Below are 13,347 nucleotides of genomic sequence, written 5' to 3' on the forward strand. Positions count from 1 at the left end.
GACCAAATAAAACCTACACCCAGGGCAGCCCAGTGGCTCAGAAGATTAGCACAGCCTTCAGCCCAGGGCCTGATCCTGGAGACCCGGGATCCAGTCCCATGTCAGGCTCCCTGCATGGAGCCTGTTTCTCCCTCTGCACCTCTCTTTCTCTCTCTCTCTTTCTCCCTCTCTCTGTATCTCTCATGTATAAACAAATAAAGTCTTTAAAAAAAAAAAAAAAAAAAACCTATACCAAGCAGAAGAGAGTTAATAAAGATTTGAGCAGAACTCAATGAAATAGAGACCAGAAGAACTGTGGAACAGATCAACAAAACAAAGAGTTGGTTCTTTGAAAGAATTAAAAGGATAGATAAACCACTAGCCAGCCTTATTAAAACAAAAGAGAAAAGACTCAAATTAATAAAATCACGAATAAAAAAGGAGAGATCACCATCAATACCAAGGAAATACAAGACACAAGAGTCCAAGGACAGATAGCTTCCCAGGAGAATTCTATCAAACGTTTGAAGAAGAAACAATACCTATTCTATTAAATCTGTTCCAAAAGATAGAAAGAGACGGAATACTTCCAAACTCATCCTATGAGGCCAGCATCACCTTAATTCCAAAACCAGACAAAGACCCCACCAAAAAGGAGAATTATAGACCAATATCCCTGATGAACACAGATGCAAAAATTCTCAAAAAGATATTAGCCAATAGGATCCAACAGTACATTAGGAAGATTATTCACCATGACAAAGTGGGATTTATCCCTGGGATGCAAGGTTGGTTCAACACTCCTAAGCAATCAATGTGATAGATCATATCAGCCAGAGAAACAAGAACCATATGATCCTTTCAAAAGATGCGCAGAAAGCATTTGACAAAACAGAGCACCCATTCCTGATCAAAATTCTTCAGAGTGTAGGGATAGAGGGAACATCCCACAGCATCTTAAAAGCCATCTACAAAAAGCCCACAACAAATATCATTCTCAATGGGGAAACACTGTGAGCCTTTACCCTAAGATCAAGAACACGACAGGGATGTCATTCTCACCACTGCTATTCAACATAGTACTAGAAGTCCTCAGCAATCAGACAACCAAAAGACATTAAAGGCAATCAAATTTGCAAAGAATCAAGTCAAACTCTCCCTCTTCGCCAATGACATGATACTCTACATAGGAAACCCAAAAGACTCCACCCCAAGATTGCAAGAACTCATACAGCAATTTGGCAGTGTGGCAGGATAGAAAATCAATGCCCAGAAGTCAGTGGCATTTCTATACACTAACAATGAGACTGAACAAAGAGAAATTAAGGAGTTAATCCCATTTACAATTGCACCCAAAAGCATAAGACACCTAGGAATAAACCTAACCAAAGGTAAAGCATCTATACCCTAAAAACTATAGAACACTTTTTTAATAAAATAATTCTTTATTGGTGTTCAATTTACCAACATACAGAATTACACCCAGTGCTCATCCCGTCAAGTGTCCCTCTCAGTGCCCATCACCCACTCACCCCCACCTCCGCCCTCCTCCCCTTCCACCATCCCTAATTCGTTTCCCAGAGTTAGGAGTCTTTATATTCTGTCTCCCTTTCTGATATTTCCCACAGAATTCTTCTCCCTTCCCTTATATTCCCTTTCACTATTATTTATATTTCCCAAATGAATGAAAACATACACTGTTTGTCCTTCTCCGATTGACTTACTTCACTCAGCATAATACCCTCCAGTTCCATCCACGTTGAAGCAAATGGTGGGTATTTGTCGTTTCTAATGGCTGAATAATATTCCATTGTATACATAAACCATATCTTCTTTATCCATTCATCTTTCAAGGGACACCAAGACGCCTTCCACAGTTTGGCTACTGTGGACATTGCTGCTAGAAACATCGGGTGCAGGTGTCCCCGCGTATCATGGCATCTGAATCTTTGGGGTAAATCCCCAGCAGTGCAATGGCTGGGTCGTAGGGCAGGTCTAATTTTAACTTTTTGAGGAACCTCCACACAGTTTTCCAGAGTGGCTGCACCAGTTCACATTCCCACCAACAGTGTAAGAGGATTCCCTTTTCTCTGCATCCTCTCCAACGTTTGTGGTTTCCTGCCTTGTTAATTTTCCCCATTCTCACTGGTGTGAGGTGGGATCTCATTGTGGTTTTGATTTGTATTTCCCTGATGGCAAGTGATGCAGAGCATTTTCTCATGGGCTTGTTGGCCATGTCTATGTCTTCCTCTGTGAGATTTCTCTTCATGTCTTTTGCCCATTTCATGATTGGATTGTTTGTTTCTTTGGTGTTGAGTTTAAGAAGTTCTTTATAGATCTTGGAAACTAGCCCTTTATCTGATACGTCATTTGCAAATATCTTCTCCCATTCTGTAGGTTGTCTTTGAGTTTTGTTGACTGTATCCTTTGCTCTGCAAAAGCTTCTTATCTTGATGATGTCCCAATAATTCATTTTTGCTTTTGTATCTTTTGCTTTCGTGGACGTATCTTGCAAGAAGTTACTGTGGCCAAGTTCAAAAAGGGTGTTGCCTGTGTTCTCCTCTAGGATTTTGATAGAATCTTGTCTCACATTTAGATCTTTCATCCATTTTGAGTTTATCTTTGTGTATGGTGAAAGAGAGTGGTCTAGTTTCATTCTTCTGCATGTGGATGTCCAATTTCCCAGCACCATTTATTGAAGACACTCTCTTTCTTCCAATGGATAGTCTTTCCTCCTTTATCGAATTATTAGTTGACCATAAAGTTCAGGGTCCACTTCTGGGTTCTCTATTCTGTTCCACTGATCTATGTGTCTGTTTTTGTGCCAGTACCACACGATCTTGATGACCACAGCTTTGTAGTACAACCTGAAATCTGGCATTGTGATGCCCCCAGATATGGTTTTCTTTTTTAAAATTCCCCTGGTTATTCGGGGTCTTTTCTGAATCCACACAAATCTTAAAATAATTTGTTCTAACTCTCTGAAGAAAGTCCATGGTATTTTGATAGGGATTGCATTAAACGTGTAAATTGCCCTGGGTAACATTGACATTTTCACAATATTCTGCCAATCCATGAGCATGGAATATTTTAACATCTCTTTGCGTCTTCCTCAATTTCTTTCAGAACTGTTCTATAGCTTTTAGGGTATAGATCCTTTATCTCTTTAGTTAGGTTTATTCCTAGGTATCTTATGCTTTTGGCTGCAATTGTAAATGGGATTGACTCCTTAGTTTCTCTTTCTTCAGTCTCATTGTTAGTGTATAGAAATGCCATTGATTTCTGGGCATTGATTTTGTATCCTGCCACGCTACCAAATTGCTTTATGAGTTCTAGCAATCTTGGGGTGGAGGCTTTTGGGTTTTCTAGGTAAAGTATCATGTCATCGGCAAAGAGGGAGAGTTTGACTTCTTCTTTGCCAATTTGAATGCCTTTAATGTCTTTTTGTTGCCTGATTGCTGAGGCTAGGACTTCCAGTACTATGTTGAATAGCAGTGGTGAGACTGACATCCCTGTTTTGTTCCTGATCTTAGGGGAAAGGCTCCCAGTGCTTCCCCATTGAGAATGATATTTGCTGTGGGCATTTCGTAGATGGCTTTTAAGATGTTGAAGAAAGTTCCCTCTATCCCTACACTCTGAGGAGTTTTGATCAGGTATGGATGCTGTATTTAGTCAAATGGTTTCTCTGCATCTAATGAGAGGATCATATGGTTCTTGGTTTTTCTCTTGCTGATATGATGAATCACATTTATTGTTTTATGAGTGTTGAACAAGCCTTGTGTCCCGGGAATAAATTCTACTTGGTCATGGTGAATAGTTTTCTTAATGTGCTGTTGGATCCTATTGGCTAGTATCTTGTTGAGAATTTTTGCATCCATGTTCATCAGGGATATTGGTCTGTAATTCTCCTTTTTGGTGGGGTCTTTGTCTGGTTTTGGAATTAAGGTGATGCTGGCCTCATAGAACGAATTTGGAAGTACTCCATCTCTTTCTATCTTTCCAAACAGCTTTAGTAGGATAGGTATGGTTTCTTCTTTAAACGTTTGATAGAATTCCCCTGGGAAGCCATCTGGCCCTGGGCTCTTGTGTCTTGGGAGGTTTTGGATGACTGCTTCAATTTCCTCCCTGGTTATTGGCCTGTTCAGGTTTTCTATTTCTTCCTGTTCCAGTTTTGGTAGTAAGTGGCTTTCCAGGAATGCGTCCATTTCTTCCAGATTGCCTAATTTATTGGCGTATACCTGTTCATAACATGTTTTTAATATCGTTTGTATTTCCTTGGTGTTGGTAGTGATCTCTCCTTTCTCATTCATGATTTTATTGAGTCTTCTCTCTCTTCTTTTTAATAAGGTTGGCTAATGGTTTATCTATCTTAATAATTCTTTCAAAGAACCAACTCCTGGTTCTGATGATCTGTTCCACAGTTCTTCTGGTCTCAATTTCGTTCAGTTCTGCTCGAATCTTTATTAACTCTCTTCTTCTGCTGGGTGTAAGATCTATTTGCTGTTTTTTCTCAGGCTCCTTTATGTGTAAGGTTAGCTTTTTTATTTGAGTTCTTTCCAGTTTTTGAATGGATGCTTGTATTGCGATGTATTTCCCCCTCAACACTGCTTTTGCTGCATCCCAAAGATTTTGAACGGTTGTATCGTCATTCTCATTAGTTTCCATGAATCTTTTTAATTCTTCCTTAATTTCCTGGTTGACCCTTTCATCTTTTAGCAGGATGGTCCTTAACCTCCACGTGTTTGAGGTCCTTCCAAAATTCCTCTGGTGATTTAGTTGTAATTTCAAGGCATTCTGGTCTGAGAATATGCAGGGGACAATCCCAATCATTTGGTATCGGTTCAGACCCAATTTGTGACCCAGTATATGGTCTATTCTGGAGAAAGTTCCATGTGCACTTGAGAAGAATGTGTATTCAGTTGAGTTTGGATGTAAAGTTCTGTAGATATCTGTGAAATCCATCTGGTCCAGTGTATCATTTAAGCTCTCGTTTCTCTGGAGATGTTGTGTTTAGAAGACCTATCGAGGGTAGAAAGAGCTAGATTGAAGTCACCAAGTATAAGTGTATTATTATCTAAGTATTTCTTCACTTTGGTTATTAATTGATTTAAATATTTGGCAGCTCCCACATTCGGGGCATATATATTGAGGACTGTTAAGTCCTCTTGTTGGATAGATCCTTTAAGTATGAGATAGTGTCCCTCTTCATCCCTCACTACAGTCTTCGGGGTAAATTTTAGTTTATCTGATACAAGGATGGCTACCCCTAGTTTCTCTTGAGGACCATTTGGATGGTAAATGTTTTCCAACCTTTTATTTTCAGGCTGTAGGTGTTCTTCTGTCTAAAATGAGTCTCTTGTAGACAGCAAATAGATGGGTCCTGCTTTTTTATCCAGTCTGACACCCTGCGCCTTTTGATGAGGTCATTAAGCCCATTCACATTCAGAGTTACTATTGACAGATATGAGTTTAGTGTCATCATGATATCTATTCAGTCCTTGTTTTTGGGGATTGTTCCACTGAACTTCTTCTTAAAGGGGAATTTTAAGAGTCCCCCTTAAAATTTCTTGCAGAGCTGGTTTGGAGGACACATATTATTTCAGTTCCTGCCTGTTTGGAAGCTCTTTATCTCTCCTTCGATTTTGAATGAGAGCCTTGCTGGATAAAGTATTCTTGGTTGCATGTTCTTCTCATTTAGGACCCTGAATATATCCTGCCAGCCCTTTCTGGCCTGCCAGGTCTCTGTGGAGAGGTCTGCTGTTACCCTAATATTCCTCCCCAAAAAAGTCAGGGATTTCTTGTCTCTTGCTGTTTTAAGGATCTTCTCTTTATCTTTGGAATTTGCAAGCTTCACTATTAAATGTCGAGGTGTTGAACGGTTTTTATTGATTTAAGGGTAGGATCTCTCTCTTTCCTGGATCTGAATGCCTGTTTCCCTTCCCGGATTAGGAAAGTTTTCAGCTAGGATTTGTTCAAATATATATTCTGGCCCTCTGGCCCTTTCGGTGCCCTCGGGAACCCCAATTAAACGTAGGTTTTTCTTTCTCAGGCCGACGTTTATTTCCCTTAATCTGTCTTCATGGTCTTTTAATTGTCTGTCTCTTTTTTCCTCAGTTTCCCTCCTTGACATCAACTTGTCTTCTATGTCACTCACTCGTTCTTCCACCTCGTTAGGACTTCTAGTTTGGATTGCATCTCATTCAATTGATTTTTAATTTCTGCCTGATTGGATCTAAATTCTGCAGTCATGAAGTCTCTTGAGTCCTTTATGCTTTTTTCTAGAGCCACCAGTAGCTGTATAATAGTGCTTCTGAATTGGCTTTCTGACATTGAATTGTAATCCAGATTTTGTAACTCTGTGGGAGAGAGGACTGTTTCTGATTCTTTCATTTGAGGTGAGGTTTTCCTTCTATTCATTTTGCTCAGTGCAGAGTGGCCAAAAACAAGTTGTATTGGGAAAAGGAGAAAAAGAGAGAGAAGGAAAGAAAAGAGAAAAAGAAAAAAGGAAGAAAAAATGGAAAAAGAAGAAAAAGAGAAAGAAAAAGAAAGAAAGGGGAAAAAAATAGGGTGGGGGAAGCAATCAGAAATCAAAACCAAAATAAAAAACACGGGGAGTATCTTCTGATTCTGTATCCTTTAAGTCCCTTGACCTCCCTTGGAACTTGTCCATCTAGCTGGTCTTCTGGGGGAGGGGCCTGTTGTGCTGATTTTCAGGTGTTAGCAGTTGGGGGATCTGCTCTGCCTCCTACCTGGTACAGGGCTCAGTGGGGGGTTGTTACCCCGTGAGGCCGAAGGAGGAACAACCCCAGTGGCTGCTGCAGCTCTGGAAACCTGGATTCAGCTCCTGCCCGAACTACTCTGTCTGCAGGGCCTGGAGGCTCCGGGGCGGGGCCGCTGATGTGCTCAGCTTGGGGCAGGAGCGTCCTGGCTTTCCTGAGCCCTCCCGGCTCTGCCTGTCCCGGGGGGAGGCCGGATCGTTGGCTGTGTCCCGGCACCCTGTGCTCCCGGGGCCTGCGCTGTTGGATTTGCGCTCCGACCCGCAGCCCCTTCCACGGAGCTGCTGCCGGAGCCCCTCCGAGCTGCTCCGGGTCCCGCCGTGCGCGCTGCAGCCCTTAGGGAGTTCGGCGCACTCCCCTGGGGCGCAGGTGTCTATTAGTGTCCCAGGGAGCTTGAGGGCATCCTCGGCCTCTTGGGGTCCTGCTCTGACTCCCTGCGAGGCCTTTCCGCCCAGGAAGGTTGGTGCAGCTCCTGCTTCTCCGGGACGGGTATCTCCTGTCCTGGGGACATTCGCCCCAGCCTCAGCCTGGCTCCTCGCGGGGCCCCTCCCCCTCGGAGGCCTTTTGTTTCTTTATTTCTTTTTCCCCCGTTTTCCTACCTTGATAGAAGCACGAACTCTTCTCACTGTAGTGTTTCAGCTGTTCTCTTTTTAAATATCAGGCCGAATTCGTAGATTTTCAGGATGATTTGAAGGTTATCTAGGTCATTTGGTGGGGACAGGTGATTTTGGGACCCTACTCTTCCGCCATCTTGCCCCTCCTCTAGGCTAGATCTACAACACTTCTGAAAGAAATTGAGGAAGACTCAAAGAGATGGAAAAATATTCCATGCTCATGGATTGGCAGAATTAATATTGTGAAAATGTCAATGTTACCCAGGGCAATTTACACGTTTAATGCAATCCCTATCAAAATACCATGGACTTTCCTCAGAGAGTTAGAACAAATTATTTTAAGATTTGTGTGGAATCAGAAAAGACCCCAAATAGCCAGGGGAATTTTACAAAAGAAAAGCATAACTGGGGATATCACAATGCCAGATTTCAGGTTGTACTACAAAGCTGTGGTCATCAAGACAGTGTGGTACTGGCACAAAAACAGACACATAGATCAATGGAACAGAATAGAGAACCCAGAAGTGGACCCACACCTTTATGTTCAACTAATATTCCACAAAGCAGGAAAGACTACCCACTGGAAGAAAGACAGTCTCTTCATAAATGGTGCTGGGAAAATTGGACATCCACATGCAGGAGAATTAAACTTGACCACTGTCTTACACCATACACAAGGATAAACTCAAAATGGATGAAAGATCTAAATGTGAGACAAGATTCCATCAAAATCCTAGAGAAGAACACAGGCAACACCCTTTTTGAACTTGGCCACAGTAACTTCTTGCAAGATACATCCACAAAGACAAAAGAAACAAAAGCAAAAATGAATTATTGGGACTTCATCAAGATAAAAAGCTTCTGCCCAGCAAAAGAAACAGTCATCCAAACTAAAAGACAACCTACAGAATGGGAGGAGATATTTGCAAAAAACGTGTCAGACAAAAGGCTAGTATTCAAGATCTATAAACAACTTATTAAACTCAACAGCAGGGGATCCCTGGGTGGCGCAGTGGTTTGGCGCCTGCCTTTGGCCCAGGGCGTGATCCTGGAGACCCGGGATCGAATCCCACGTCGGGCTCCCGGCATGGAGCCTGCTTCTCCCTCTGCCTGTGTCTCTGCCTCTCTCTCTCTCTCTCTGTGTGACTATCATAAATAAATAAAAATTTTAAAATAAATAAATAAATAAATAAATAAACTCAACAGCAGGGCAGCCCGGGTGGCTTAGTGGTTTAGTGCCTCCTTCAGCCCAGGGTGTGATCCTGGAGACCTGGGATGAAGTCCCACATCGGGCTCCCTGAATGAAGCCTGCTTCTCCCTCTGCCTGTGTCTCTGCCTCTCTCCATGTGTGTCTCTCATGAATAAATGAATAAAATCTTTAAAAAATAAAAATAAAAAAATAAACTCAACAGCAAAAAAACAATCCAATCATGAAATGGGCAAAGGCATGAAAGGAAATTTCACCAAAGAAGACATACACATGGCCAATAAGCACATGAGAAAATGCTCTGCATCACTTGCCATCAGGAAAATACAAATCAAAACCACAATGAGATACCACCTCACACCAGTAAGAATGGGGAAAATTAACAAGATAGGACACAACAAATGTTGGAAAGGATGTGGTGAAAGGGAAACCTTCTTTGCACTGTTGGTGGGAATGTGAACTGGTACAGCCACTCTTGAAAACTGTGTGGTGGTTCCTCAAAGAGTTAAAAGTAGAACTGCCCTACAACCCAGCAATTGCACTGCTGGGGATTTAACCCAAAGATACAGATGCAGTGAAACGCCGGTACAACTGCACCCCAATGTTTATAGCAGCAATGTCCACAATAGCCAAACTGTGGAAGGAGCCTTTGTGTCCATTAAAAGATGAATGGATAAAGAAGACGTGGTATATATATACAATGGAATATTACTCATCCATTAGAAATGACAAATACCCACCATTTGCTTCGACGTGGATGGAACTGGAGGTATCATGCTGAGTGAAATAAGTCAATCAGAGAAGGACAAACATTATATGGTCTCATTTATCTGGGGAACATAAAAAATAGTGAAAAGGAATGAAAGGGAAATGAGTGAAAATATCCGTCAGGATGACAGAACATCAGAGACTCCTAACTCTGGGAAACTAACAAGGGGTAGTGGAAAGGCAGGTGGGCGGGGTGATGGGGTGACTGGGTGACAGGCACTAAGGGGGGCACTTGACGGGATGAGTACTGAGTGATATGCTATATGTTAGCAAACTGAACTCCAATAAAAAAATATATAACTGTAAGTAGTATGTTAGAGAAAAAAGAAAATGGAGTACATGAAAAAATTAAACTCAATAAATAGGTTCTATAGCAAATTAGAGAAGAATTTGCAGGCTAGTGAAAAATGGAAGCAGATCAGTATAAAACATCCACATTAAGACTCACAGAAAATAACAAAATACAAAAAGGATGCAAGAAACGTGAGAAAGAGTGAAATGGTCTAATATACTTATAAATGGAATCCCAAGAGAAGAGGGAGAGCAGAAAAAAAAGACTTGAAGACTCACTGCTATTCCTGGAAAAAAAAAAAAAATCAACCTACTGAGGCGGTTTTCAGTGTTACTGAAATACACACACTCTGGAAAGGCAGAGCTGAGGAGTTACAACAGAGAGGCTATCCCTCATAAAGCCTGAAACATACATAAAGTCTGTCAAACTGCTTTTGACCAACCAAAGAATAGAAACAACATCCAGACACATACCTATGAAGCATGACAGGCAATCAATGGTTTATTAAAAAGACTATCAGGTAATGCTAAAGCCGTCAGGTTTTACCTATTATTTCCCTTGATCTATATCCACTCAGGATTTCAGGAAGCTATTTGGCATTCTGTTTAAACAGAATTATTTAAATTATCTTGATAATTTAAAATTACCTTTTACCAATTCTGGAAAATTCTGTCACTTTTCTTCTCTATTCACCCCTTCTGGAGCTCTTAATTCATCCCAAATCTTCTCATTGAGACATCTCGATTTCTTAACTAGTCTTCTAAAGCTACCCCTTTCCTTATTTTGCATCCTGGGTCTCCCATTTAGCAGTGTCATGCTTGCAATGTAACCTGAATTTTGCTCAAATGCCATTTCTTTAAGTTCAAGTTGGTTCTTTTGGTCCCTCCCATGTGTTATTCCCCTCTTACATTCTGATTCTTTCTTGATCTTCAATTATTCTCAACTTGCCCGATGTGTTATCTATTTGAGGTTCTATTCCTGCAGTCTATCATAACTAGTAACTCTTTCTTGATGAAGTCACATGTTTTATAATAACTCTGCATTGTTAACAGGCAGAATTTTGTGGGAAACCCACACTACCTGGAATACATAACAAACATATGCCTCTACAGGAGCTTTGCTTTTGCTGCTGTCAGGTGCTGGGGATAATGCAAGCTGCAGACTATGTTTCATGTTAGTTTCTCATTTATGAGCGCCCGCCGGCGCGGCAGGCGCGCACACACACACACAGTATTTACAAGTAATAACAAAATAGAGACTCCAACATCCTTGACTGGTTACAAAGTCTTAAGAAAGATTTCCCCTTCCTAGAGCCCAAGCAGACACTAAATTCCCTTGTGGAATCAGTAAATGGAATTTTTCTTTTTTTTTTTTAAGTCTACCTCTTCCCTGGGAGTATCACTCTCCAAGCCCCAAACCCCAAACTCAAAAGGCCTCACTTTCTGTCCCCATGTAGGTTGTCAAAACCCACAAAAAGCAAATGTTCCCAGCACAGGAACATCATTATTAGCTCAATGGCCAAATGCACTGGTTTTTATGTCACTTTCATATTCAGCACAGATATTTTGTTTACTACCCTACAAGATCAGTTATACATTTTTTAAATGTCCAATTTTCTACAGACTTTTTTAGCAATAGGATTTGAAGATGATCTGTTCCATCATACTATCAAAACGCGTAATAAAATTGTACCATTACAAAAAATCACTCGTGGATATCACCAATTAGGATGACCATTTGCTATTTTCAAACAACCAGTTCCTATTCCCTCAAATTTTGTTTTACCACTTCCCTCATAGCCCATGTTCAACTCGCTGACTCCCATAAGTGGGGAATGTGGGACGCCTGGGTGGCTCAGTGGTTGAGCTTCTGCCTTCAGATTATGGTGTGATCCCAGGGTCCTAGGATTGAGTCCCAATCAGGCTCCCTGCATGGAGCCTGCTTCTCCCCCTGCCTAGATCTCTGCCTCTCTGTGTCTCTCATGAATCAGTAGAATCCCCTCCCTGGCTCAGAGACGGAAGCTGAGTGCAATCAGAACACACCCAGGACTGGTCTGATTAGAAAAAAAGAAGCCCCATTGGGGTTTCCTATAGAACAGAGATAAAGAGGCTCATAGGGTACTGCTGAACACCACAGAGACCACAAAGAGAAGTGTAACCTGGGACCAACACTGAGCCAATCATGAGGAAGTGAGCTGAGTTCGAAGGTAGGAACTAGATCCTGGTACTTACTCCTGGAGCAACCAGATCAAGCTCTGACCAAAGCCAGTCCTAGCTCTTGATTTTTTTTTGTTCCATGAGCTGAAACATTTTCTCCTTGTATAAATTACTTTGAGCTAAATTTGTCAACTGAAAGCATTCTTACCAACATGGAAATTTCCCAAGTGTTCAAAGTTCAATAATGAAACAAAGTTTTACTTTTGCTTACCTGGATAACCAATTCCTTTGGCATTTGCATAGGGAACCCCAGAAGAACCAGGGCTATAAACAGGATTCATGATTTCAGAACTAAAAAAGGAAAGAAAAGTGATTTAGCCAAGCACTTTTATTCTCCAGTTCTCTCCAGTATCAGTCAAAAAAGAAGTCCCTTCTCTAGTTTACTAAAAACAAGGCATTTCATGCTGCTGCCAACCAACACAGAAGTCCTGATGAAGGCCCACCCAAACATTGTAAACTTTCCTTTACAAATTCTTCAGTCCATCAAAAGCTAAGAAAAAACTGTTTTCTACGTCCCTGCTTAAAACAGTGAAAATACGTTCTTATAATCTAAATGTCCTTTTATTTTTTATAAAGATTTTTACTCATTTATTCATGATAGAGAGAGAGAGAGAGAGAGAGGCAGAGACACAGGCTCCATGCCAGGAGCCCGACATGGGACTCGATTGCGGCACCCCAGGATCACGCCCTGGGCCAAAGGCAGGCGCCAAATCACTGAGGCACCCAGGGATCCCCTCTAAATGTCCTTTTAACAAATAGTTAAGGAAACCAGATCTATCCGGTGTATGAAATATTATACAGATACTTGTTAAAGTGTTTAAAAACATGACTGATACTATGTTAAGTGAGGAAAAAGATAACAATGCTGCAGATGCAGTTATAATAAAAAAACCTGCACCTACATGCAATAACTACAAATAGTACAGGCATGTGCACTTCCAGCACAAACAGAAAAGGTTGGGAGAATATAAAAATGTGAACAGAGACAGTCTCTAGATGGGGTGGGTTTAGTGTTCTTTTTATACTTTATTTCTTCTTTATTTTTTTAAGATTTTATTTCTTCATTAATGAGAGACAGAGAGAGAGAGAGAGAGAGAGAGGCAGAGACACAGGCAGAGGGAGAAGCAGGCTCCATGCAGGTAGCCTGACGTGGGACTCAATCCCGGGTTTCCAAGATCATGCCCTGGGCTAAAGGCGGCGCTAAACCACTGAACCACCTGGGCTGCCCTTTATACTTTATTTCTTAAATAACTTTTGTTAAATATGCATATATTTTCTTAAAAATACAAGTCAGCTATAGCCTAGCAACTCTATTAACCCATTCAATGCTTTTTTCATAATCTTTTTTCCTGAAAAGTTCAAGAACTTGCATAGCCATAACCATGATTTTACTCCTTACCCAACAGAAATGATTTTCATCAGTATCGCCAGCAAGCTCCTCTGAATTCTTTCACCCAGTATATTCTGAAAGCGTGAGTTTAAAGACTGTTCTGTA

At 41.2% G+C, this 13,347-nt stretch overlaps 1 protein-coding gene across 2 annotated transcripts in view; it reads right to left on the bottom strand.

Annotated features, from left to right (window-relative positions):
• FAM168B (family with sequence similarity 168 member B) overlaps nucleotides 1–13,347 on the bottom strand; it is a 51,265-nt gene that overhangs the window by 30,205 nt on the left and 7,713 nt on the right. For both annotated transcript variants that reach the window (XR_013358945.1, XM_077861210.1), the window contains exon 2: nucleotides 12,064–12,143. Coding sequence is in view for 1 of the 2 variants with exons in the window: in XM_077861210.1 (XP_077717336.1) it covers nucleotides 12,064–12,133 (70 nt within the window). In the remaining variant the exon portion in view is untranslated. The remainder of the gene's footprint in view (nucleotides 1–12,063; nucleotides 12,144–13,347) is intronic.

The sequence above is a fragment of the Canis aureus genome, chromosome 20 (genome assembly GCF_053574225.1).
Source record: "Canis aureus isolate CA01 chromosome 20, VMU_Caureus_v.1.0, whole genome shotgun sequence".
NCBI lineage: Eukaryota > Metazoa > Chordata > Mammalia > Carnivora > Canidae > Canis > Canis aureus.